The sequence below is a fragment of the Gracilinanus agilis genome, chromosome 6 (genome assembly GCF_016433145.1).
Source record: "Gracilinanus agilis isolate LMUSP501 chromosome 6, AgileGrace, whole genome shotgun sequence".
Classification (NCBI taxonomy): Eukaryota; Metazoa; Chordata; class Mammalia; order Didelphimorphia; family Didelphidae; genus Gracilinanus; species Gracilinanus agilis.
The window spans coordinates 111,777,754-111,800,045 of NC_058135.1; the positions used below are offsets into that span (position 1 = coordinate 111,777,754).

Below are 22,292 nucleotides of genomic sequence, written 5' to 3' on the forward strand. Positions count from 1 at the left end.
CTCATTTCCATTATTTTCACAACAAAAAAGATCCTTCAAACATAACAAGTATTGGGGAAAAGAAATTACTTACCACAAAACCAAGAGCTACCATTGGCTCATTCTCATTTAAATGATAGAGGAAAGATCCTCCATAAGTATGTTTGTCCAAGGGCCAACCAACTGTATGTTCTACTCTTCCTGGTTTCCAATTCTTTTGGTCAATAATCCATAACTGCAAATTAGGCACAGGCAGATTTAATGTTTTTCTTTGTTTTCTGGCAGTGAAAATTCCTCTGAAAAGGCAGTAATAATGAGATAGATACACAGAAGAAGCCCTTCTCCTTTAAAGGAATATATATTTACTAAATATATCTTAATTAAAATGTAATAAAAAAAGGATCAGTTTTAAAAGTGTTTCTTTCCCCAGGTACCAATTAATCCCTAAGTATATTTATAATACAATTTTAAGAAGGAGAATACCATATTAGATCAATTTAATAGCTCTCTGAATAATTTGTTCTCCTTTTAGGTTTCAGTTTTCAAGGTCCATTTCCTTCTTTCACTAAAATTTACTTAAGGAAGTTTTAAAAAATGCTGGAAAAGGGATAGTAATTTATGAGCTGTCAAAACAGTGAAATTTCCAGCATAAGGCTAGAATTAAAAGTACAAAGTCCAAGGTCTAGTAAATATATAGATAGCATTTTGGCAATACTTAAGGTCATCTGGAAAAAATTAAGAAATGAAAATATCCTAATGTTCTCTATTGTCTTTCATATTATGGAATCAAGAGTAGGAAGGGATTCAACAAATGAAATAAATTCAAAAGAAATCTAATAAATCAAAGAAAAATACATAAACTCCAAAAATTAAAAAAGATAATTTAAAGGAAGTCATATATGGCGGGTTATCTAAAATAGAAGCCTTATTTCAATTTGCATTACTAAAAATTATAGACTAGGCAAAATCTGTTACAAAATCATTAAAATGAAATCTTTGAATAACAAGTATATTCACATCTCAGTCATTTAATTCATATAAATTTGATAAAAAAATAAATAATAGCATAATAAAATAACTTGGACCATCTCTGCTGTAATGGGATTTGAAATGTAAATATTTTAAAGTACATTATATGATATTTCAAAGGCTTTAACTACCTTTACAATAAAATAGTTCATGATTAAAAAAAGGTATGTGTCTTATTTGTCACGAATGATAGTTGTGTATTTTACCAATTGAGTTAGTTAAACTTTGTCTTCCAACAATGGAAATCACTGATGTGACAGAATGTTACCTCCTTTAATCCAATACCATAGGTCTGGGGTTCACAATTGGCCCTCAGGTCAAACTTCTTATACAGCTGCTTGGCAAGATGTCCATGACAACCTTCACTAAAAATTGTCACTTTGGCATGTAGCTCCAGGCCTCTTTCAAATGTAGTCTGCAAAAGCACAGTGTGTTAAAATCAGCAGTACCTTTGACTGATAAGTTACAACGCAAAATTATTCTCTGGCTACACAAGGTTAGGGCTCTATAGCTACCCTCAGAAGATCTCACTTGATTGGTATGGCAATCTACCAAATACAGGAGACCTCCACATTCTAGGAGGCTCTTTTATGAGTTGCTATGACCAAAAATATTCATCACCTGGAAGTCACCACTCTGTGATAAGCCTTTCCAAATGTAGCTATGCGGTGGCTTGTCAGCTGACAGTTCACCCAAAGGGTCCTTATCTAAAGGAGGCTTTTTGAGGTTGCTGGGAACTTAGAGAACCTAGGCTAACCCTCTATGCCATGAAGCATCAGAGTAGGCCCCAAGAAAAAAATGCCAAATTAGAGCTATTCAAAATTTCAGTTTTTAAAGCTCAAATGACCAAGATTCTACTTATACCAGACTCTGTTTTGGATGAAAAAAGTGAAATAAGTGAAGAAACATATGAATATTGATGAATAAAGGTATGAGGAAGATAGAACATGCACCCCACATCAAGACAATAAGATAAATCTCATGTCAGAGGACTAGATTTGTATGACACAAAGTGAGGAGGTGTTTGCTAGTCTAAATGAGAAGTTTCTCAGGTGGGGCCAGCAGACAAAGCTGGCCTGGAAGGGACATGTGCTCCAGTTTTGGGTAAGGTCAAGAAATGTGGAAACAATGAGGCTCCCTGCTGAAGGGAAAAGACCCTGGAGCAATGAGCTTCCTTGAGCTTTCTAGTGCCAACTTGGCTTAGCAAGGCCCATTTTCCTCAGCATATGGAGGGCGCTTCTCTTTACCATTTCTATATTCAACATGGCCCCACTCGGGGGAGTCCTACCTTGAAGAGCCAGAGTCTCATGAAATTATAAGGCAGAGAGGACACCTGATTTTGGGGACCAACCTGCCATTTCCTTCTCTAGTGGATTAAGGTAAACAGAGGTTTAGTGACTTGCCCAGTAAAGATAATGTAAGTGTTAAAAGTCAAAGCAAGGACTGTGTGGTTTTAGGCATCCAGTTGGTGGGGGGGTAATAATATACTTTATTATTACTGTATTTAATGTTGGTAATAGCTTAACTATGTATTTAATTTAGCAATTAAACTTTATCATACAGATTATATATAAGAAAATCACATTATCTAGGGAGCCAGAAGGCATTCACTTATATCTGCAGGTTCAACCAATCATGGTAGGTCTCAGAACATATTCTTGGATATGGGGAACCTACTGTATATAAAGTAGAGTTCATCAATTCAGAAGGAGGAAAAAAAATCAGTCAAAAGCATTCAAGACCAAACATTTGAAAGTATGTCTGAAGAATTTTTTTAATAGCATTGAGCAGTTATTTGTAAAACATTTAGACCCAGTCAAAATCCCAAAAGACAGTTGCTGCCCTCAAGGAGGTCATAATCTAATGGGGGAGACAATGAGCAAACAAACATGCACAAACAAGTGAGATATAGGATAAAAAAGAAATAACTGGGAGGGGAGGCATTAGAATTAAGAAGGGTTGGGAAAGTCTTCCTATAGAAGATGGAATTTTGGCTAAGGCTTGAAGGAGATAAGGAGGGAGAGCCCTTTACAAATGGGGGACACTCAGAAAAAGTGCTTGGAGGTGAGAGATGAAGGGTTTTGTTTATGAAACAATAGAGTCCAGAGTCCAGAGTCACTGGAGAGAAGAGTACTGTCAGGGAGAAAGGTTCAAAAAGCCTGGAAAGGGCAGGGGATATGGTTATTAAGTGCTCTGAATGTCAAACAAAGCCATTTGTATTTGACCATGGCAGTGATAAGGAGCTGCTGGGTTTATGAAGTGGAGGGAAGGAGTGCCAGAGGAAAATCATTTTGGTGGATGAATGTAGAATGAATGGAAGGAAGGAGAGGCTTGGTCGGCAGATTCCCTAAAGCCTATTGCAATAGTCTGGGTGTAAGGTGGTGAGGGCCTGCACTGGGGGGGAAAAGGGGGAAAAGGAGGGGGGTTAGTGGAGAGGAGGCCGCATATTCCAGAGATACTTCAAAGGTGACATCAGTGGCCTTAGCAACTGATTGCATGTAGGAGGTAGGGGAGCATGAGGAATCCAGAGTGACTCCTAGATTGTGGTCCCGAGGGACCAGGGGATGGTATTATCCTTTGTGGTAATAGGAGAGGTCAGAGGAAGACAGGGTTGAGAGTGAAAGACGATGAATTCATCTTCCAATATGCTGAATTTAAGATGTCTACAGGGCATCCAGTTTGAGATGTAGACTAGATACCAATAGAGAGGTTAGGGAAGAATTCGGAAATAGGAAATTGGAAATAGGAAAGATTTGAGAATTGTCATCTTAGAGAGAGCCATTAAATCCATGGATGCTAATACAGGGAGAAGAAAAGAGGGCCCAGGGCAGAATCCTTAGGGATATCTATGATTAGGGGACATGACCTGGAGGAAAATCCAGCCAAACAGACTGAGAAGGAGCAGTCAGATAGGTAGGAGAAGTACCAGGAGAGAATGGTATCTTGAAAACTTAGAGGGAAGAGGGTATCAAGGAGGAGAGAAAATGATCAATAACGTAAAAGGCTGCAGACAGGTCAAGGAGAATAAGGTTTGAGAAAAGGCCTTTGGATTTGTCAAGTAAGGAATCATTAGTAACTTTGGAGAAAAGAATTTTAGTGGAATGAAAAGGCCAGAAACCAACTTATAATGAGTTAGCAAGAGAGAGGGGAGAAAGCGGAGGCATCACTTGTATACCTGGCTTTTTCTAGGAGTTTTGTTACAAAGGGTAGAAGAGGCATAAGACAATAGTTGGTGGGGATAAAAGGATCAAATGGGGAAGGACAAGGGAATGTTTGCAGACAGTAGAGAAGGAGCCAGTAGCTGGGGAGAAACTGAAAACCAGCAGTATAGTAGGTAAGATAAAGGAGTGATCTTTGGAGAGGCAGGATGGAAGGGGATCCCCCAACTAGTCAGAAGAGTTAGTCCTGTAAGGATCATGTGAGACAGTGAGAAAGAGTCAGAGAGAGGGCTCAGAGGCATTTGAGGAAGAGGAGATGAATACAAGGGGAGAGGAGAGAGGTCACAGAGAATGATCTCATTTTTTTCCTATAAAAAAGGAAGTTAAGGTTTTCAGCTGAGGGGGTCGGTGGGGGGAACCCTGGAAGGCCTGGAAACTCTGCTGTGGAGAGTGAGCTGAAAGGGGACTGTCCAGCAGCAGTGAAGGCCCAGTTAAGGTTGGTAACATAAAGCTATAGTGCATCTGGTCAGAATGGCTGTGATTTTCTCCATGGGCGTGATGTAAGGCCAAGGCTTGACAGGGCATAACTATTGAAATGTTGAGGGGCTGGGGATTTGGGAGAACAGTGTAGGGTTAGACTAGTTCAACAAGGGGTCAAGCTGAAGAAAAAGGGAGAGAGTGGCTTGTGCAGGAGAGATGGCAGAAGAGAGAACTGAAGGGGAGCAGGATTGGAAGTTGTGGTGTGCACAAAGAGGGAGGTAGAAAGCCAGAAGATTAATCTTAAGGGGATTTGAGAATTCCTGGAAACAGAAGTGGAACATTGGTGCAGATAAGATCAAAAGTACGGCCATCTTTGTGTGTGATGGAGGTAGGGGAAGGAGCAGGTCCTAGGAAGAGCTGTCAGGCTGTTGTTAGGGTGAGGGAGAGTATGCTGAAGTCTCTGAGGATAAGGGAAGAAAGAAAATTTGAGTCATGCACTGAACCCATTGAGGAAAGGAGGGGAGTAACTCAGAGGTAAGGAGATAAGCTGGAAGTGCTAATTGGGAACAAGGAACATTTCTACTCTTCTGCCTCAACCAGCGAGCTGAAGATAATTGGAAAGAGTTCAGTCAGTCCCAGAGAGAGCATCCATGGAGACTGAGGTATCAAGGAGCAGCCAGATCTCAAGAATGGTAAGAAGAAGGAAGGAATGGTAGAAGAAAAGATATGGGTAAAGAAGTCTGTTGCCTGTGCAATATGCATTTTTGAGTAGAAGGGCTGGGTGGGGATTGGCTGGAACTTTGGGAGAAAAAGTTGAGGGGGAAGAAAATAAGAAATCAGGGGAATAGGGTTTGTGGATGAACTACATGAGTTCAGAACCACTGATATGTATAGGTAATGACCAGGGGAGAAAATGTTCCTCAGTAAATGGAGGAGTCACTCCTCTTCCCAAAGGAAGCTGGAGATCAGGGCTAGAGACTGGTGCAGCAAAAGAGGGAAGGCAGACCATCAACTGAGGTGCTGTTTCATGACTTCTCTTCCCTCCAAAGGCTGGAAGTTAGGTAGAAAATGGATCAGTACGAGATGGAAGTCCTGCTCTCTCTTGACAGGCACAGCAGGAAATGGAAGGTTTATAAATAAAGGAGTCTTTGCAATGGAAGTTCTCCACACTGGAGTGGGGATATCAGATTAGAAACAGAAGGTGGAAGTTACCTTATGCTAGCACAGATGCAAGTCACCCTGGATTGGCCCCTTGCTGCCTTCATTTAGAAAGGCTGCCAGAAAACTCTGAACTAAATTTAATGCTCAATAGGTGGTTGGTTGGTAGAACTTGCCATCAATTCTTAAAGGCTGTGTTTCTTATTTTATATTTACTTTAACATAAACCATCTCAAGTTCTTCTAGATTTAAAGAAAGCATGATTCCTAGGCATAGCTTCAAGTCAAAAGAATAGTCTTTGCTGGCCACAGCACAGAAAGAATATATGTCCCTTAGAATACATGCCCTTTGATCCAGCAATATCACCACTAGGTTTGTATACCAAAGAGATAAAAAAAAATGGGAAAGGACCTTTGTACAAAAAGGATGTTTGTACAAAAATATTTATAGCTGTGCTTTTTGTGGTGGCAAAAAATTGAAAATAAGGGGATGTCCCTCAACTGGGGAATGGCTGAACAAATTGTACTATATGATGGTGATGGAATACTATTGTGCTACAAGGCATGATGAATCCATGGATTTCTATAAGAACTGAAAAGACTGACGTGATGTGGAGACAATCAATTGTACTTGACTTTGCTACTAATAGCAATACAATGATCCAGGACAATTCTGAGGGACTTATGAGAAAGAACGCTATCCACATCCAGAGAAAGAACTGTGGGAGTAGAAACACAGAAGAAAATATATGATTTATCAATCACTTGTTTATATGGCTATATGATTTGGGGTTTTGGTTTTAAAATATTACTCTATTAAAAATGTGAATAATATGGAAATGGGTTTTGAATGATGATATAGGTATAACCCAGTGGAATTGCTTGTCAACTCTGGGAGGGGGGAGAGAAAAAGGGAGGGAGACAACAAGAATCATGTAACCATGGAAAAATATTTTTAAAATTTTTTTAAATTTTAAAAAAGAATGTATGTCCCTACTCTGGACTTTTCAGTTACATACATGAAAAAAGAGAAAGTAATCACTGCCAGATATGTAATTTCTATATGAAGACAGCATTAACTACATGTATACAAAATGCATCTATAGATTTCCCACTAAGATACTTAAAGTTCCAAATATATATGTACATAACATATACACATACAATATTCACACAAAAATATATATGAATAATAGGCGGTTTAGCTTTGAAAGGGATTAAGCACTGACTGGTACTTCATCCATTCCACTCTTGGAAAACTTCATAGGCCATATTTGTACCTCAGGCCTTTATGGTTCTGAACCTAAATGCCTAGGAATATTTCACAAGTTTTTTTTTTTTTAATTCAAGAAAAAAGTTCTATGTTAACTTATATTTGGGAATTCTCTTATCTATTTAGGCAGTTCATAGCATCTTGAAATTTCTTACCAATATGTCAAATGCATTTTCATTAGTTTTAAGTTCTCTCAACATTTTTATCAGTTTCTGAAAAAATCACATTATTATTAAGAGGTTTACCTTTGGTGATCCATCCTTATGTATGCCTACATCATTAGTCGCAATTCCTTTTACACTGCCATCTTCATGAAATAGAACCTTATTTTTAAAGACAGAAAGAAATTAATTGCTACCCCTCTCTATAAAACTAAAGAATAATTCCTTTACACAAACAAATTTCTCCACATGTATGTTTTGTAAAACTGTAAACTTCAAATAAAAAAGTCTCCTTCTTATGAGGATAGTAGATTTTATTACCTCTGCAGCTGCATACCCAGGGTACACTTCAACACCAAGTTGTTCCGCTTGCTGCCCCATCCAACTAATCAAATTGCCTAAGCGCACAATATAATTTCCATGATTAATCATTGGAAGACCTACAAATACAAAGTACATGCTCTTAAGTATTTACTGATAATATTTAAAAATTCACATTCTTAAAAACAAAAATTAATAAAGATGTGAGTATATGAAATTCAAAACACTAGATTTTTGTGTTTCATCATTGTCTGGGTTCACTCTTCACCAAAGCAGATTACAACTCCTCTATCTCCTAGTACACTGCTTCAGGAATTAATATCATTCATTAGATTACTTCAATGGTACTTGTTGGCAAACTTCTGGTGACAGTTCTCTTTGAAATTAACTAAGACTGGTGGAACTATGAAGTGGTTCAACCATTCTAGAAAGCAATTTGGAACTTTTCCCCAAAAGTCACTAACCTATGCATATCCTTCAACCTAGAAATACAACTACTAGGCTTATGTCCTAAAGAGAAAAAAGAAAGATAAAAATAACTGCTATGGATAATAAATATTCATAGCAATCTTTTTAATGTAGCAAAGAATTAGAAACTAAAAGGATCCCATTACCTGGAGTAATGGTTGAAAAAATAATATATTAATGAAATAGATTTTTATTGAGCCATAAGAAATGATGAGACAGATTCAGAGACAAGTCCACTAGTACTTATTAAGGAATTATTGCATACCAGGCAACGTGACAGACATTGGAGATATATAGAAAGGCAAAAAACAGTCTCTGTTCTCAGGGAGTTTCCAGTCTGATGGGGGTGACAACCCACAAACAACTATGTATAAATAAGAAATATACAGGATAAACTGGAGAAAATCAATAGCAGGAAGGTACTATAGCATTAAGGAGAATTGGGAAAGGCTTTAAAAAAAATAACTCTTAGTTTCTGTCTTCGAATCAATACTAAGTATTGGTTTTAAGGCAGAAGAGTAGAATTAGGGCTAGTCAGTGAGGGTTGAGTGACTTGCCCAGGGTCACACAGCTAGGAAGGGTCCACCTAACTGCCTCAGGAAGGGCTTTTATAGAAGATGGGATTTTAGCTGGTACTTGAGAGATGCCAGGGAAGCTCAGAGACAAAGATAAGGAGGAAGAATCTAGGTATGGGGGCCAACCAGTGAAAATTCATAGGAGAAATGGACTGCCTTACTGTAGGAACAGCAAGGAGGAAATGCCACTGAATTGTAGATTACATGGAGAGAAAGTCTAAGAAAGTTATGAAGTACTTTACAAACCAAAGAGAGGATTTTATACTTGATCCTGAAGGTCATAAGAGAGTCATTTATTGAATGAGGAAGTGATATGATCACACTTCAACTTAAGGGGGCTTAATTTGACAACTGAAAGGAGGACAGACAGGAGTGTCAAGAAACTCAAGGCAAAGACCAATCAGAAAGCTATGGTAAATAGTCTAGGCATGAGGAGATGAGGGCCTATATATATCAGAATCAAGAAAGGGAATAAATGAGAAATATTAGGTAGAAGTTGATTGGATATGGTGAGAGAGAACAAGAAGTTGAAGATAAATTAGATTTGGATCTAGGTGACTGGGAAGATGGTGATGTCTTCAACACTAATAGGAAAATTAGGAAGAGGGGAGAACTTGGGCAGGGGGAAATAATAAGGGAAACTTGAGAAGAATTTTATGAACTGACACAGAGCGAAGAGAACAAATCATATAATAACTACATTAGTATAAAGAAAAACAATTTTGAAAGACTTAAGAACTCTGATCAATGCAATGACCAATTATGTGTCCAAAGGGCCAAAAGGTCCAAAATGAAAATTAGTCGAGAGTGTGGGCCTTTGTGTTTGACCCAGGTTTACTTCCACATCACCATGAGGGGGTAGAAGAGAATTCTAACTGGGAGACAGCAGATAGGAAGAGAGGAAGTACATATTTACATTGTAATTATAGCTATTCATCTGTTTGTACTTGTATTGAAATAAAAATCAAATTATAGCAATGATTTTTAAAAAGTAATTTTCTCTGTATAGCTACAATGCTTATACCTCATTTCTACTTTCCTACCTTCTCACTCTGTGTTCAGCATATCTCACTCCTTACCTGGAAGGATTGGCACAGGAATTCTAAATTTCTTTGTTAAAATTCCAAATTTGTCTTCTGTTACAGGAGTCTTAAGTGGAGCCTATATAGCAAGAAAAAAGAAAACATAGAAAATTTTTCATAAAAATATCTATTTTACATTTAAAACAAAAACATCATATTTCTTTTTCATCACTTTATGTGGATTAATAGGCTTTTACATTATTTTAGGTGACGATAAGATTTCTTTGTTAAAACTTACAATAGAGTCAACATACTAGGAGACTTGTGAAGAACAACTTTTCTTTTTATATTTGAATTGATGACAATCCAAAAACATGTACTTTAGCCACTGTATGGAAAAGAAGAACAGAAACCACTTTGGATCCAACTTGCTCATTATGAAAAGAATAAGGATGGCACCCATTTTTTAGCTTTCTTTCTGAGTGTTTTCCCATGCTATCTTACTCTGCTACATGATTAGTTAACTTATGAAAAACTCCACTGTGAGGTAGGGTTTTAACATATCCCTCTCACAAACTAAGAAACAGCTATGGAAGTGTGATGCCCATAGTCAAATTAGCAAGTTATTGGCAGAGCCAAGATTAGACACCAACCATTTTGATACCAATTTACTTTATTTTATAAGTTTGATTATACATCCCGAGTGCTTTAAAAAAACCACGATTTCCTTAGAGTAGGAATTCTTTTTTTTTTTTTTTAAACACACCTTTTGCCTTAGAATCAGTACTGTGTATTGGTTCTAAGGCAGAAGAGCAGTAAGGGTTAGGCAATGGGGGTTAAGTGACTTGCCCAGGGTCACATGGTTAGGAAGTATCTGAGGTCATATTTGAACCAAGACCTATAGGCCTGGCTCTCTACCACTGAGCTACCCCAGCTGCCCCTCAGGAATCTTCAGTGGGCTTTAAAATAGTGCTTCAGGAGTTCTTGTGGCTGAATAAAATATTTCTTAGTAGTCAACTTTCTAATGATATGAAAGGAGGGGCTAGAGACTGGGTGAAAGGGGGTAGAAAATGAAGAAAGAGAGGGAGGGGTATATGTATATATTTTCAAAATTCAAGTTAGTTTCTCTGGATTGGGAACATTGTTTCAAGTTTATAAATAAAATTCTAAGAGAAACAAAGATTATATAACAAAACAATGAAAATCTTGTATCTTTTTCAATTTTCAATGATAGGTTATATCATAAATCTGGTAAGTGTGCAGAAAATATTAAATTAAAATTAAAATCTTAAAATTATAATTCTGGCAGCTTAAAAAATTTAACCCTAGTTTTGCCTTTATTCATTGAAAAAATTAATTCTTATAAAGAAAAGTATTGGAATGGAGACGATTTTTGAAAAACAGCAACAAATAACTGTGCATACCCCTTTCTCTTTCCAGTCTGGGAAGAGTTCTTCAAAAGCAGATGGTTCAAGACAAGCACCAGAGAGAATATGTGCCCCTATTTGAGAAGCCTTTTCCACTAAACATACTCGAATTTCCTTTTCATGTTTAGCAGCCAACTGTTTTAGACGAATAGCTGCAGAGAGACCAGCAGGACCTCCACCAACTATCACTACATCAGCTTCTTCTGCAAATCTTTCCATGCTCACCCCTTTAAATAAAAAGGTTTTAAAAGAGAATTAGAAATTACTTCTTGCTTTATAAATTCTAACCTCAATACAATATTTTTAGTAAGTATATTACTATGGAGTATGTTATATATTACTAGAGGAGATGTTCCCTAAAATCCTGGAATAGGGCCAATAACCTTGGTAAATCAAGTCTTAGTGTTGACATTTCATATACATAAGCATCTAAGTGTAAATGTATCTAAAGAGCAGTAGCTAAGAATGTAGTTGGCTTAATTACAATTTAGATACACTGAGTACAAAATGTGAAAGTTTTGAACTATCATGGGAAAAATAGAGGTGTGTCATTCTTTAAAATGAAACTTCCAAATTGTTCCATCCTTAGTGTTTTCATACTGGCTTTACTCAGAAAAATTTACAACAATTTCCTGATGCTTCTTACCTTCCCATCGACTGTCTTTCTCCCGAGGATAAATTGTATAGTGTGTTGTGATACGAGGCACCCCAGAAGTTGAAGCCCATCTTGCAGCACCAGGATGTAGCAGACAATCCTTCTTGAATATTTTTAGGGCATGTAAGCACTGAAGTGCTGCACAAAAATCAAGGACATTACTGTCACAATTTAATTTTCATGGCAAATAAATCCCTGTGAAGATGGAAAGGCAGCTGCATTTAGATGAGAGGGGCCTATGTTCAAATCCCAGTTCTGTCATGGATTTCCTGGGTGACTTGGGGTAAGTCCCTTCTCTTCTCTGGTATCAGCACCCTAACTATAAAATAAGGGGATTGGGCTAGATGTTCCTTAAAGCTGTTCCTAGCTTTAAGATTATATAATAATTATATAATATTAAATGTTTCTATTCTTCCAATCAAACTATTCTACACACCATTCCAGGAACTCAGAGAATAGACTAAAATCACACTCCTTTGTCTAGCATTCTGCACCTCTCCAATATGGTCCCAACTTCTCTTTCCAGGTTTATTCTGGGCAAGCAAGTGGTACAGTGGATGGGATGCCATAAAGCCTGAGTTCTAATCTGGTCTGAGATGCTGCCTAGCCGTGTGACCTACCACAAGTCACTTAACCTTTCTTTGGCTCAGTTTCCTCAATTGAGAAATGGAGATAATAACGGTAGTTACCTTCCTGGACTGTTGTGAAGATGAAATGAATGAATATTTGTAAATTCCTTAATACAGTGTCTGGCACTTAGTGGGCACTATATAAATGTTTGCTATCATTATATTTTATTATTATGGAAGTTTCTTATTGAGTGCAAAGACCATCTTTCTAAATTTTTGTATCCAACAAGCACTGTGCTTTGGCATGTTAATGCTTGATGAATTGACAATAATGTATTGAATAAGCTCTCCCTATTTAGAAAAACATTATATTGCATTTCAAACATTTTTAGCTTTCAAAATTTCTCACTTTATCTAAAAATTAGTAATATCCTTTGTTTTCATGTAGCCTTCATGCCCTAATTTCTCATCCTCATCCTTCACCAGAAGAACTATCTTTAATATAAAGAAAAAGGAAAAAAAAATTCAGCAAAACTAATCATAACAGTCAAGGCCAACAATATGTGCCATGTTTCACAGCCATCCATAGTTCTGTACATCTTCAAATAAAGAAGGAGCGCATTCTTATTAATCTCCTTCAAGGACAAACTTAGTCATCGTAATTACACTGCATTCAGTTTTAATTGTGCTGCTCTCATTGTTCTTCCCATTTACACTGCTGTAGTCATCATATAGACTGTTTTTCTGGTTCTGCTTACTTTCCTTTGCATCAATTTCTATGAGTTTTCCCATGTTTTCCTGTCTTCTACATATTATAGTTTTCATGCAGTAATAATGTTATAATAACGTACAGTATGTTTAGCCCTCTCTAATAATGGATATCTATTTTGTTTCTAATTCTCTGCTACAATAAAAATGTTGCTAAAATGTTCTAGTATATAGGTAACCTTTCTTTTTATCTTTGACCTAGCTGGGGTATCTGATTAGCAGTGGGATCTCTAGTTCAAAGGATATGGACATTTTAAGTTACCTCCTTAGCATCATTCGATAAATTGGAGAAACTTCTTATAATTAACAAAATTGATGATATGTGCATTTTGTTCCAATAACATTGAAAAAAATTCATACAGAACTGTTCAGTATGAGATTTGACATGCAATTAATGGAATAACAAGGCAATTATATAATACTTACCATATCTCAGTTATTCCATAAAAGAGCACATTTAAATGTAGGTTAAAACAACATCTAAATACCACAAAGAATTTGTTGCTTTCGGGGTGGTCCTGACTCACTATAGTTTTCTCTTTTAATAAATACAAGAAGGGGGCAGCTGGGTAGCTCAGTGGATTGAGAGCCATGCCTAGAGACTGGAGGTCCTAGGTTCAAATCCGGCCTCAGACACTTCCCAGCTGTGTGACCCTGGGCAAGTCACTTGACCCCCATTGCCTACCCTTACCACTCTTCCACCTATAAGTCAATACACAGAAATTAAGGGTTTAAAATTTAATAAATAAATAAATAAATACAAGAAATTCCATATTTCCCAAAGGTAAAACTTTCTTTGACCATTTTTCTCTCAACAAAATTTATTCCAGTAGCACTCCATATTTATTGAGAATAGCCCATCTCTAGTTTACTCAATTCCTACCTTATAAGCAAACAACGTTGCCAAACAAATTTACTAACTTTAAAACTTTTATTCTTAAGATGCAACAGTATTGCCAATTATGCTATCCATTAAGTGATGAAGCAAGTATAAAAATCCATAAAGGAATAATTGAGTCCCCAAAATTATTAACAGGTGTAACAGAATTTCCCTAAACAAATATCAGGTACAGTTTCAGATGCTTATGCAAACTAACATCTCCTTTAGGGGTGGAGGGGAATAATATTAAAAAATTCAAACACATAACAGCTTTTACTTTTACAGTAAAATTCCTTTCAAAACACACCAATTAAGAAAATGATTTCAACTTTTATTTCAAGTTTGGAAAACATCCAATTATGTGTCCTGTGAGTTGTATTTCTACTAAATTAGCTCACTAACCAGAAAAGAAAGACCTTCCTTTATTTGGCTATTGAAACTATAAAACAAATATTCTGTAGTACAGTCTTATTTCTTCTTTCCAGAGAATATTAACTCAAAACTTACTATATAGTATCACTTAAACCACAATATAGGGATTCACAGTCTCTCTTTCCTTGAGGGGAAGAGTACCCAAGAGATAATGCCTTTAAAATCAAGACAATATTTACTAAGCAAGGACCTACATGAGCATGAGGAATAACTCAGCTTAATGCCCCCAAAGCTCAATTCAAAAGCAGGTACAAGCAGATTAAATATTTTACTAACAAAGGGAGGCAGAAAAAGGGCCAGGAAGGGCCTGAACCAGGGAAGAATCTGGGCATGCTATGGGCAGAGATTTCTAGAAACAGGAGTAATGGGCTGTTAGGCTCAAGGAGGGCAACAGGAGAAAGGACAAAAAAAGCTCTCTGGTACATATTTTTGGTACAAACAGAAAGATGAAATGGGTGTGAGGTAAATGAGTTCTCAGGCTTTGCAATACAATAAAGGACAGAGTCTGCACCAGAAGGTGCCCATCATGGTTAAATGATAAGTTAAAACAGATCAGAAATTACTCAAACTGAAAGAGTCTGCTTAACAGAATGTTTTTGGGGGAGCGACCCAGAAAGTTTTTTGTGGGACTCAAGGTCATTTAGTTATCTCATTCCCAGGACCATGAGAGCTAGTGATGATGAGCGACTGGCTGATGGGACCCAAGAAGACTGCAAGGGCTGATTTTCACGGCTACTTGAGCTAAGAAAGGTGCACAGCAGGATTCCAAGAACTGTCAGCTACGCCAAGTCCTATAGAGTTAAAGGTAACTTAAGCGAATCAAGAAAATTAGTATATTCATTTTCACAATTCTAAACTTTCCCAGAATGGTTGGACTAATTCGTAGTTCTACCAACAATACAGTAACACGCCTGCTTTTCTATTCTTGGTTTTTTAAATTGAGTGACTTTTTAAAAATTATAAGATAAGCTTTTTTTCTTCAACTCCGTATTAGGAATCACTCCCCTTTCTTTCTCTCTAGGTTTAAATTCTGAATTTTTAAACACTTTATTATAAGGAAAACCTTTCCCTTCAACTTCATCGCTCTTTCTAACAATACATACACACTCTAAAATTTTTTACACTTAAAAAATTATAAGAACATTTTCCCCTCGCAACTGCAGGCTAGAAGCTGGGGAGTTAATTTCTGGCATCTGGGGGCACTCCGTGGAATTATGGGTCAGGGGGGCAAGAGGGGCAGGACCTGGAGCCAGGATTGGATAGGTCCCCTACGCCCTTTACCTTTACCCCAGATGCCAGCCTTTCCTGGGCCGCCCCGCAGCGCAGTTGCTACCGAGGTGGGGAGGCAGGGACTGGAAGAGTCGGTCCACCAGAAGCCGAGTCTAGAATGACCTTTGCCCTACTTTTTTGGGGGGCTGGGCAACCGCTTTCTTTCTTTCCTCATTCTTTTGCCTCCTCCCCCGACCTCGCCAGGGTCCCAGCTCACCGGGGCTGGACAGCTTCGCCAGAGGCACCAACATGATCACAGGCAACCAGGGGGCTTCACTGGCTTCGAACCAGGAGGGCGAATCCAACTAGCTCTCAGCTGGCTCTAGACCTCTAGGCCGCGGGGGGCGCCATACACTCTTAGCTCCACGCCCGCGCCTCTACTGACTTTCCTCTGGGTCGCATCATTGACCCTACTCAACTTCATTCCTTTCCCGCCTCTCTGGGATTCTGCGCCGGCGCACGGGACGCTTGGCCTGACGGGATATGAAGTCCCTAAATTCCTCTACTAAAGGTAGGCGCCGCTCAATTCAATAATTCAGTTTGGGATGAAGTCCGTGAATCCCATCATACAACGCGAGCTGGGGAGGGAAAAGGACAAGGCAGAGAAGTGCATGGTGGGATATGTAGTGCTCCAGGACTAACTCAAGAGAGCTCCCAATGGAGCAAATCGCTCTGCGCAAGCGCAGTGAACATAAAACTGGGAGCCTGTAGCCGGAATCTCATTGGCTAGTTTCAGGTGTTCATGTTGACTTTGCTCTGAGAGGGCGGTGCGAAGCGGAGGGGTGGGGGGAGGGAGGAATGAGAAAGGGGCGGGGCGTCTTGGGCGCGCTCGGTTGAAAGACCGTTATTCTGACGGTTGGTATCGGTTCGACTGGATTACTAAGATTCCCCTCGTCCCCTCTGCCCTCCGGACACTCTCTGTTTGCCATGGCCGAAGCCCGAGCTTCGCCGCCGCCTCCTCCTCCTCCTCCGTCCTCTCCTTCGTCCCCCATGGCCCGTGCCGCCGCCTTCTCCTCGTCTCCGGAGCTCCCGGCGATCTTGGCTGGGAGAATCCGGAACCAGAGTCGGGGCCAAGCCGTGGAGCCGCCGCCCGTGGACCCGCTAGAGGAGGTCGAGATGCAGATCGACGATGTGAGTAAGGTCGCGCCCGCCCTCGGCTCCCACTTTTCCCTTCCTGCAGGGCCCTGCACAGACAAAGCGGCGCTCAGACTACGGTAGGGGGCCAGGCCAGACGTGACGTCCTCCCACGCGGGGCTTCGGGCAGTGAAGGGGTTAACCCTACTGGCCCGTCCCCCGGGCTGGATCTCTATCATTACACAGCCCAGCCCCATCTCCGGGGGTTTGGTCGAAGCCGTTCCCTGTGTTGGCCGGGCTCAGGCCCAGAGCTGGCCGTGCCAGCCCTGCTCCTTGTTATGTACCGAGAGGTCACGATCTTACGGTTGGGATTAGAAACTATTATTTATGGGCCAGGCATTGCGTTGGGGGCACTAGTACCGAGAATAAGCCATCTCCGTGAGGTGCCCTGAGGTTCAGAATGTTCTAAGAGGCGCTTCCACCCTTCCCCGCCCCCCTTTTCCCTTTCCCTAGGCTCTTTTGGGAGGTTAAGTACTAACGTCTGTGAAAGGTTAAAAAAAAAAAAAAGTTCCTACAAAAGATGTCTTTCACTTCTGGAAGTGCCTGAGCTGGGCTGTGAAGAAGCCTAGAAGGGAGTGGCACTTGCTTGTAGAAGGAACTAAGTGTTTGCTGGTGAAGTTGGGATTCCTACCCGATTACACACAAAGACCTGAGCCTCCAGTGCTGCACCTTGACCCTGTTTGGCTGTGTGACCTTGAACTAATAATTTAAACTCTTTATCTGCCTCGGTTTTCTGCGCTGTAAAATGGGGATAATAATAGTACCTATCTCCCAGAGTTGTGAGGATCAAATGAGACAATAGTTGTAAAATCTTTAGTACAGGGCCTGGAACATAATAGGGGCTTAGTAAATGCTTATTTTTTTCCCTCCTTGTTTCATCTCTGCCAGTCATGTGTTAGACAATATGAAGGTAATGAAGACCCATCTTTTTGGTCTTTGGTTGTTTTTGTTTTTCCCCAGTAAGGATATTACTAGATTGCATTATTAACTTCGTTGATTTCAGTAAATTGTGGGTATGGATGCCCCTTTTGTATTATCTTCCCTCTGCTCTAAGTCTAGGTTTGATGATAAAATCCTTTTGGATTCTGGATTTATGGCCCTGTAAGACACTCTCCTGAAGCTATAGCAAAAAACTATATGTTTTTAGCAAAAACTGATAAAAAGGAAATGGATTTATATTGTAGCTGGGAGGGATTACAGTTCTAATTGCAAGGGATTTCCAGAAATAAGTTACTGAGTTAGGGGATCACTTTTTTGGAATGTCTAAGAATGGACCCACTTGTTCAGAGTGAACCAGGTTTTGTTCAGTATATATTGTTAATTTTAAAAAAAATTACTTTGATGTCTATTGGACACATTTATTTTTAATCGTTTTTATCTGTATAATTTTATGAAATAATAGGACAGGCTTCTTCAGAAAAGATGGATTGTTTCTGGTTTAGGAAGTATTTATATAAGCATCTGGGCACACTTTTTTTTTTTTTTTAAACCCTTGTACTTGGGTGTATTGTCTTATAGGTGGAAGACTGGTAAGGGTGGGCAGTGGGGGTCAAGTGACCTGCCCAGGGTCACACAGCTGGAAAGTGGCTGAGGCCGGGTTTGAACCTAGGACCTCCTGTCTCTAGGCCTGACTCTCACTCCACTGAACTACCCAGCTGCCCCCTGGGCACACTTTTATACTAATTTATGTGCTTTTAAAAACCATTAAATAATTTTATACTTGGGGAATTAGAGGTGGTGGAAAGTATGCTCTAGGGACAGATACTGTGGAACAGTGGGTAAAAAATGTGTGCTAAAATCCATCCACAGACCAGCTAATTATGAACATTTCTATATATAAAATGCTGAAAAATATTATACATGAAATTGAATATTTTACATAAAATTTGTTTTTTAAGCTTATCAACATTACTCTACACCTCTATCACTACCTACTCTTCCCTTTCCTCCATTCTGACAAGTACATATAGTAAAAAAAATTCACACATTGGCCTTTTCTGAAAATATATGTCTCATTGTTCACCCCTAATTCATTTTCTCAATGCTAAGAAGAAGTATGCATCATCATCTTACCTCTGGAGTTATGCTTGGTAATTACAATGATCACTTATTCAATTATCATATTTGTTCAACCATCCCCCAACCAATAGGCGCTTATTTTGTTTCCAGTTCTTTTCTACAGTGAAAAATATTACACATAGTACTATACATACATACATAGTAATATATATATAATATTAGTCACCTTGAAAGGAGATGATATGTGGGGGAGGATTTTTTTTTGCTTTGTATTTTTAATTTGGAATTTCTCACTAAAAATCATTTGAATCTGTATATTGTATATTTATTGAAGGGTTGTGGTGAAATGACTACTTATAATTGTGAAATAAACTACAGTCCTCTAATTCTTATCTCTTTTTTTAATTATAGGCAGCCTTTTCATTAATTAAACTTCTTGAAGCCACATCTGCTGTTTCAGCTCAGGTGGAAGAACTTGCATTCAAATGTACCGAAAATGCACGTTTCCTTAAAACATGGAGAGGTCTTCTAAAAGAAGGCTACGATTCCTTGAAACTTGACAGCCAATGCAGCACAACTAACTAGATGTTGAAATAACTGCTTTAGGAAATTGAAGAAAGAATTGCTATATATATATAATGCTTGCACTTTTTCCCCACATGATATTTGCACCTATGGATGTATAAGACTTTCTTTCCAACAGTTCTGGATATCTACGACACTTTGTTTTGTAACTGAATATTAAGATTTTACTTGTGTATTTTTCCTATTTTTTAAAAAGGAAACTATTTACTTTATTTTGACTATGGATAGTATTTGATATCTTTTTCCTGAGTTATTTTGTGCCTATTAAACTTCCACAAACTTATTTTACTTTTAAAAGTAAGTTAATTTTATCTGTGATTAAGAAACTCAGAAATATAATAACTCCATTTTAGAATGCTTAAAAATTTACAAATAGCTTTCCTGACAACAGTCCTGGGACTACGTATTATAAGTATTATATTTTAGTAGTTCAGTAAATCTGTGATCTCATCAGTGAGGATACTCCCTCCAACAGTATAGATCACAGCCCATTCATGCCTTCTCCTCTTGTGTGGCTTTTATCTATGCCTTCTCAGAGATTTACCATACGGTGAATAAGGGATTCTTTCTAATTACCATAAGGTAATAAGGGATTCATTCAACTTGCCAGAGGTCTTCTTGAAGACTAAAATCATGCAGGTACCAGAGCAATATTCGGGCTGTTCATCTGTTGTCCCTCATTTTTGCCACTTGGTTGGCCCATCATCTTTTCTGATAATGTGTCTCTAAGATGGTACCTTCTATGCTGCCACTTGTGTACACATCATTGTTGGTGATGTGAGATACTGCTGGTTTGTGCTCTCCATATGTTTCACTTTTTTGTCGCTTTGGGTCACCTATCTTTTTAAATATTTTTATGTTCTATAATTCATGACTATATTGTTTCAGTGGAAGAATGTTGTTGTTAAAAATGGCTTTGTTGTTGAGTAAGCAGTTTGGAATTGTTGAAAGTCTATTCTTCCTATTCAATCTTGGGTGTTTAGTTCATTGTCTATCTGAGAGTGTGTCTAAGATAGATAACACTGATAGCAAACTCAGTACCTATTTACTTATATATTAGGTCTAGGTGATGGTCCTTCTTTATCTACTTGGTTTTTCCAGTCTTTATCGTTGGTTTAAACTCTGCACACTGTCCAAGTATTAATTTTCATTTTCCTGATGGAAGAAACTGAATCTCAGAGAAAGTGGGAGAATTCTAGGACTTCTTGTTTCTAGTTCTATATATTCTTCTTGCCTTCCTACTCTTTCTAGTATTAGGTCTTCCCTGGTTTCATGCAGAATTGCCAATAGTAATGTTATTTTTTTTCCCATCCTGTTTCTAAAATGGAAAAATTGGCCAGTGGAAATATTGGCCATTTCCCCTTCCTTTGAATGTACAATCTAAAGCTTCCTTGAGTTGGAGAAATGGTTTTTTCTTCAACACAGGTATATTCTTTACCTAACCACTGCCTGCCTTCATTTAAATATGTGTAAACATAATAGATGAGTACTTTTAAAAAGTATGAATGATGAGAGGTTTTTTAAAAAACTTTTTATGAAACCTGGGATTTCACTCAAAACATTTAAAAAAGTTGCTTGGGACACATGTATATTCCCCATGTTTCTCTATTTAACTGAATTTTTACCAATAATTATAATTTCTTGTATCTAATCCTTTTGCAATTTGATTATTATTTTTAAAGTGCCTTATGCTTGTATGGTTCTATGATAACTACTTTATGGATGTATGTAAGTTAGTGTTTCTATAGTAACTTGTATGTAACGGTATTTCTATAGCTCCTTTGAAAGCAGTGAATTGTTTTAGTTGTTTCAATATGTTTACTGAATTTAAAATTCTTAACTACTTTTATAAGTTATTTAGGGATCCAACAGTACTACCCAGTCTTTTTTCCTGAATCTTTTGTTGCTTCTCTAGTTAATTTGTACCATGTGATGATACCAAAGCCATCTAAGTCTGTTAAATAAAATCTGTGAAATACTTGGTATAATTTTAAGAATTCTGTGTAAATAGATGCTTAGAGAATTAAGTCCTGTGCCCTCATAGTGGGAGACATAAAAAGGGGGTAACAGTTGCCAAACAATACTAAGTCACAGTTCTGTATTTTATCTGAAGAAGATAAGGTTAGAAAAAGTGCCGGTAGACCATGCTACTGTGTACTCTGTACCAAAAAGGTAGTTATTTCAATGGTAGAAGAAATATTTTTTTAAATGTGGCAAAATTGATAATTTTATTTGTGTAAAAATAAACTTTTTTCATAAAGCAAATTTTGAAGCTTCCATTTATTTTTAATTTCATTTGACAAAATGATCAGTAGCATATTTTCAACAATGCCGAATGCTGAAAATCTTAGGAATTGTATAATCTTTAAAAACAAATCAATTAAAATTTCACGTCCTCATCTTGCCTTTTGCCACCTTTTTCTCTCTTCAGTTTTTTAAGAGTCCTTGCTCAGTGTCATATCAAAGCAACGCATCAAAAAACTGGTTTGCGGGCAGGACCTAGATGGTAGAGAGAGTACACAGACCCACCTAATCTCTACCAAATTACCCTCCCAAAACCTATGAACCTCAAATGAATTTTGGAGCAGCATAACCCACTAAAAGGTGGGGTGAAATAATTCTTTTAGCCCAAAACAACTTAGAAGTCTAGCATAAAATAGTGCACCATGGTGGAAGTGGAGGGCAAAATAGCATGCTGAGGCAGACTCCATTGTGGCAACATGCCTTGGGTACAGCTGAATCAGCAGCAAAGGCTTCTAGAGCTCTTGCTCACAGAACGCAAGGGAGTTTGGACAACTGCTTAGGACATTACAAGGGTCCCTTTGCTTGCTCTTGGTGCAAGACTCTTGTTGCATTGCCTATATGCAGATCCATGTCATAGTCTGGGTTGTGGTCTCAGGGTTGAGGAGCAGCATTAGCACACACCAGTGC

General features: G+C 38.3%; 2 protein-coding genes across 3 annotated transcripts in view; one reads left to right on the forward strand and one right to left on the reverse strand.

Annotated features, from left to right (window-relative positions):
- ETFDH (electron transfer flavoprotein dehydrogenase) overlaps nucleotides 1–16,017 on the reverse strand; it is a 28,876-nt gene extending 12,859 nt beyond the window's left edge. Inside the window, exons 1-8 of one of the 2 annotated variants that reach the window (XM_044680658.1) lie at nucleotides 15,841–16,017; nucleotides 11,697–11,843; nucleotides 11,048–11,277; nucleotides 9,681–9,762; nucleotides 7,559–7,677; nucleotides 7,322–7,399; nucleotides 1,277–1,423; nucleotides 74–214 (exon numbers count right to left, since the gene is read on the reverse strand). In XM_044680658.1, coding sequence (XP_044536593.1) covers nucleotides 74–214; nucleotides 1,277–1,423; nucleotides 7,322–7,399; nucleotides 7,559–7,677; nucleotides 9,681–9,762; nucleotides 11,048–11,277; nucleotides 11,697–11,843; nucleotides 15,841–15,874 — 978 coding nt within the window. In that variant the 5' untranslated portion in view covers nucleotides 15,875–16,017. The remainder of the gene's footprint in view (nucleotides 1–73; nucleotides 215–1,276; nucleotides 1,424–7,321; nucleotides 7,400–7,558; nucleotides 7,678–9,680; nucleotides 9,763–11,047; nucleotides 11,278–11,696; nucleotides 11,844–15,840) is intronic. The other variant, XM_044680659.1, reaches the window with a different exon arrangement.
- Nucleotides 16,018–16,464: 447 nt separating this feature from the next.
- Nucleotides 16,465–19,559, forward strand: C6H4orf46 (chromosome 6 C4orf46 homolog). The gene is made up of 2 exons (XM_044680291.1): nucleotides 16,465–16,754; nucleotides 19,188–19,559. The coding sequence occupies exons 1-2, from the start codon at nucleotides 16,551–16,553 to the stop codon at nucleotides 19,359–19,361; spliced, it is 378 nt and encodes a 125-aa protein (XP_044536226.1). The 5' UTR covers nucleotides 16,465–16,550; the 3' UTR covers nucleotides 19,362–19,559.
- The last annotated feature ends 2,733 nt before the right edge of the window (nucleotides 19,560–22,292 follow it).

Bases quoted from the DNA above. Each gene is read 5' to 3' on its own strand.
- C6H4orf46 (XM_044680291.1), top strand. From the start codon at position 16,551: ATGGCCGAAGCCCGAGCTTCGCCGCCGCCTCCTCCTCCTCCTCCGTCC. The intron at 16,755-19,187 runs GTGAGTAAGGTC...TTTTAATTATAG, and splicing joins TCGAGATGCAGATCGACGAT to GCAGCCTTTTCATTAATTAA.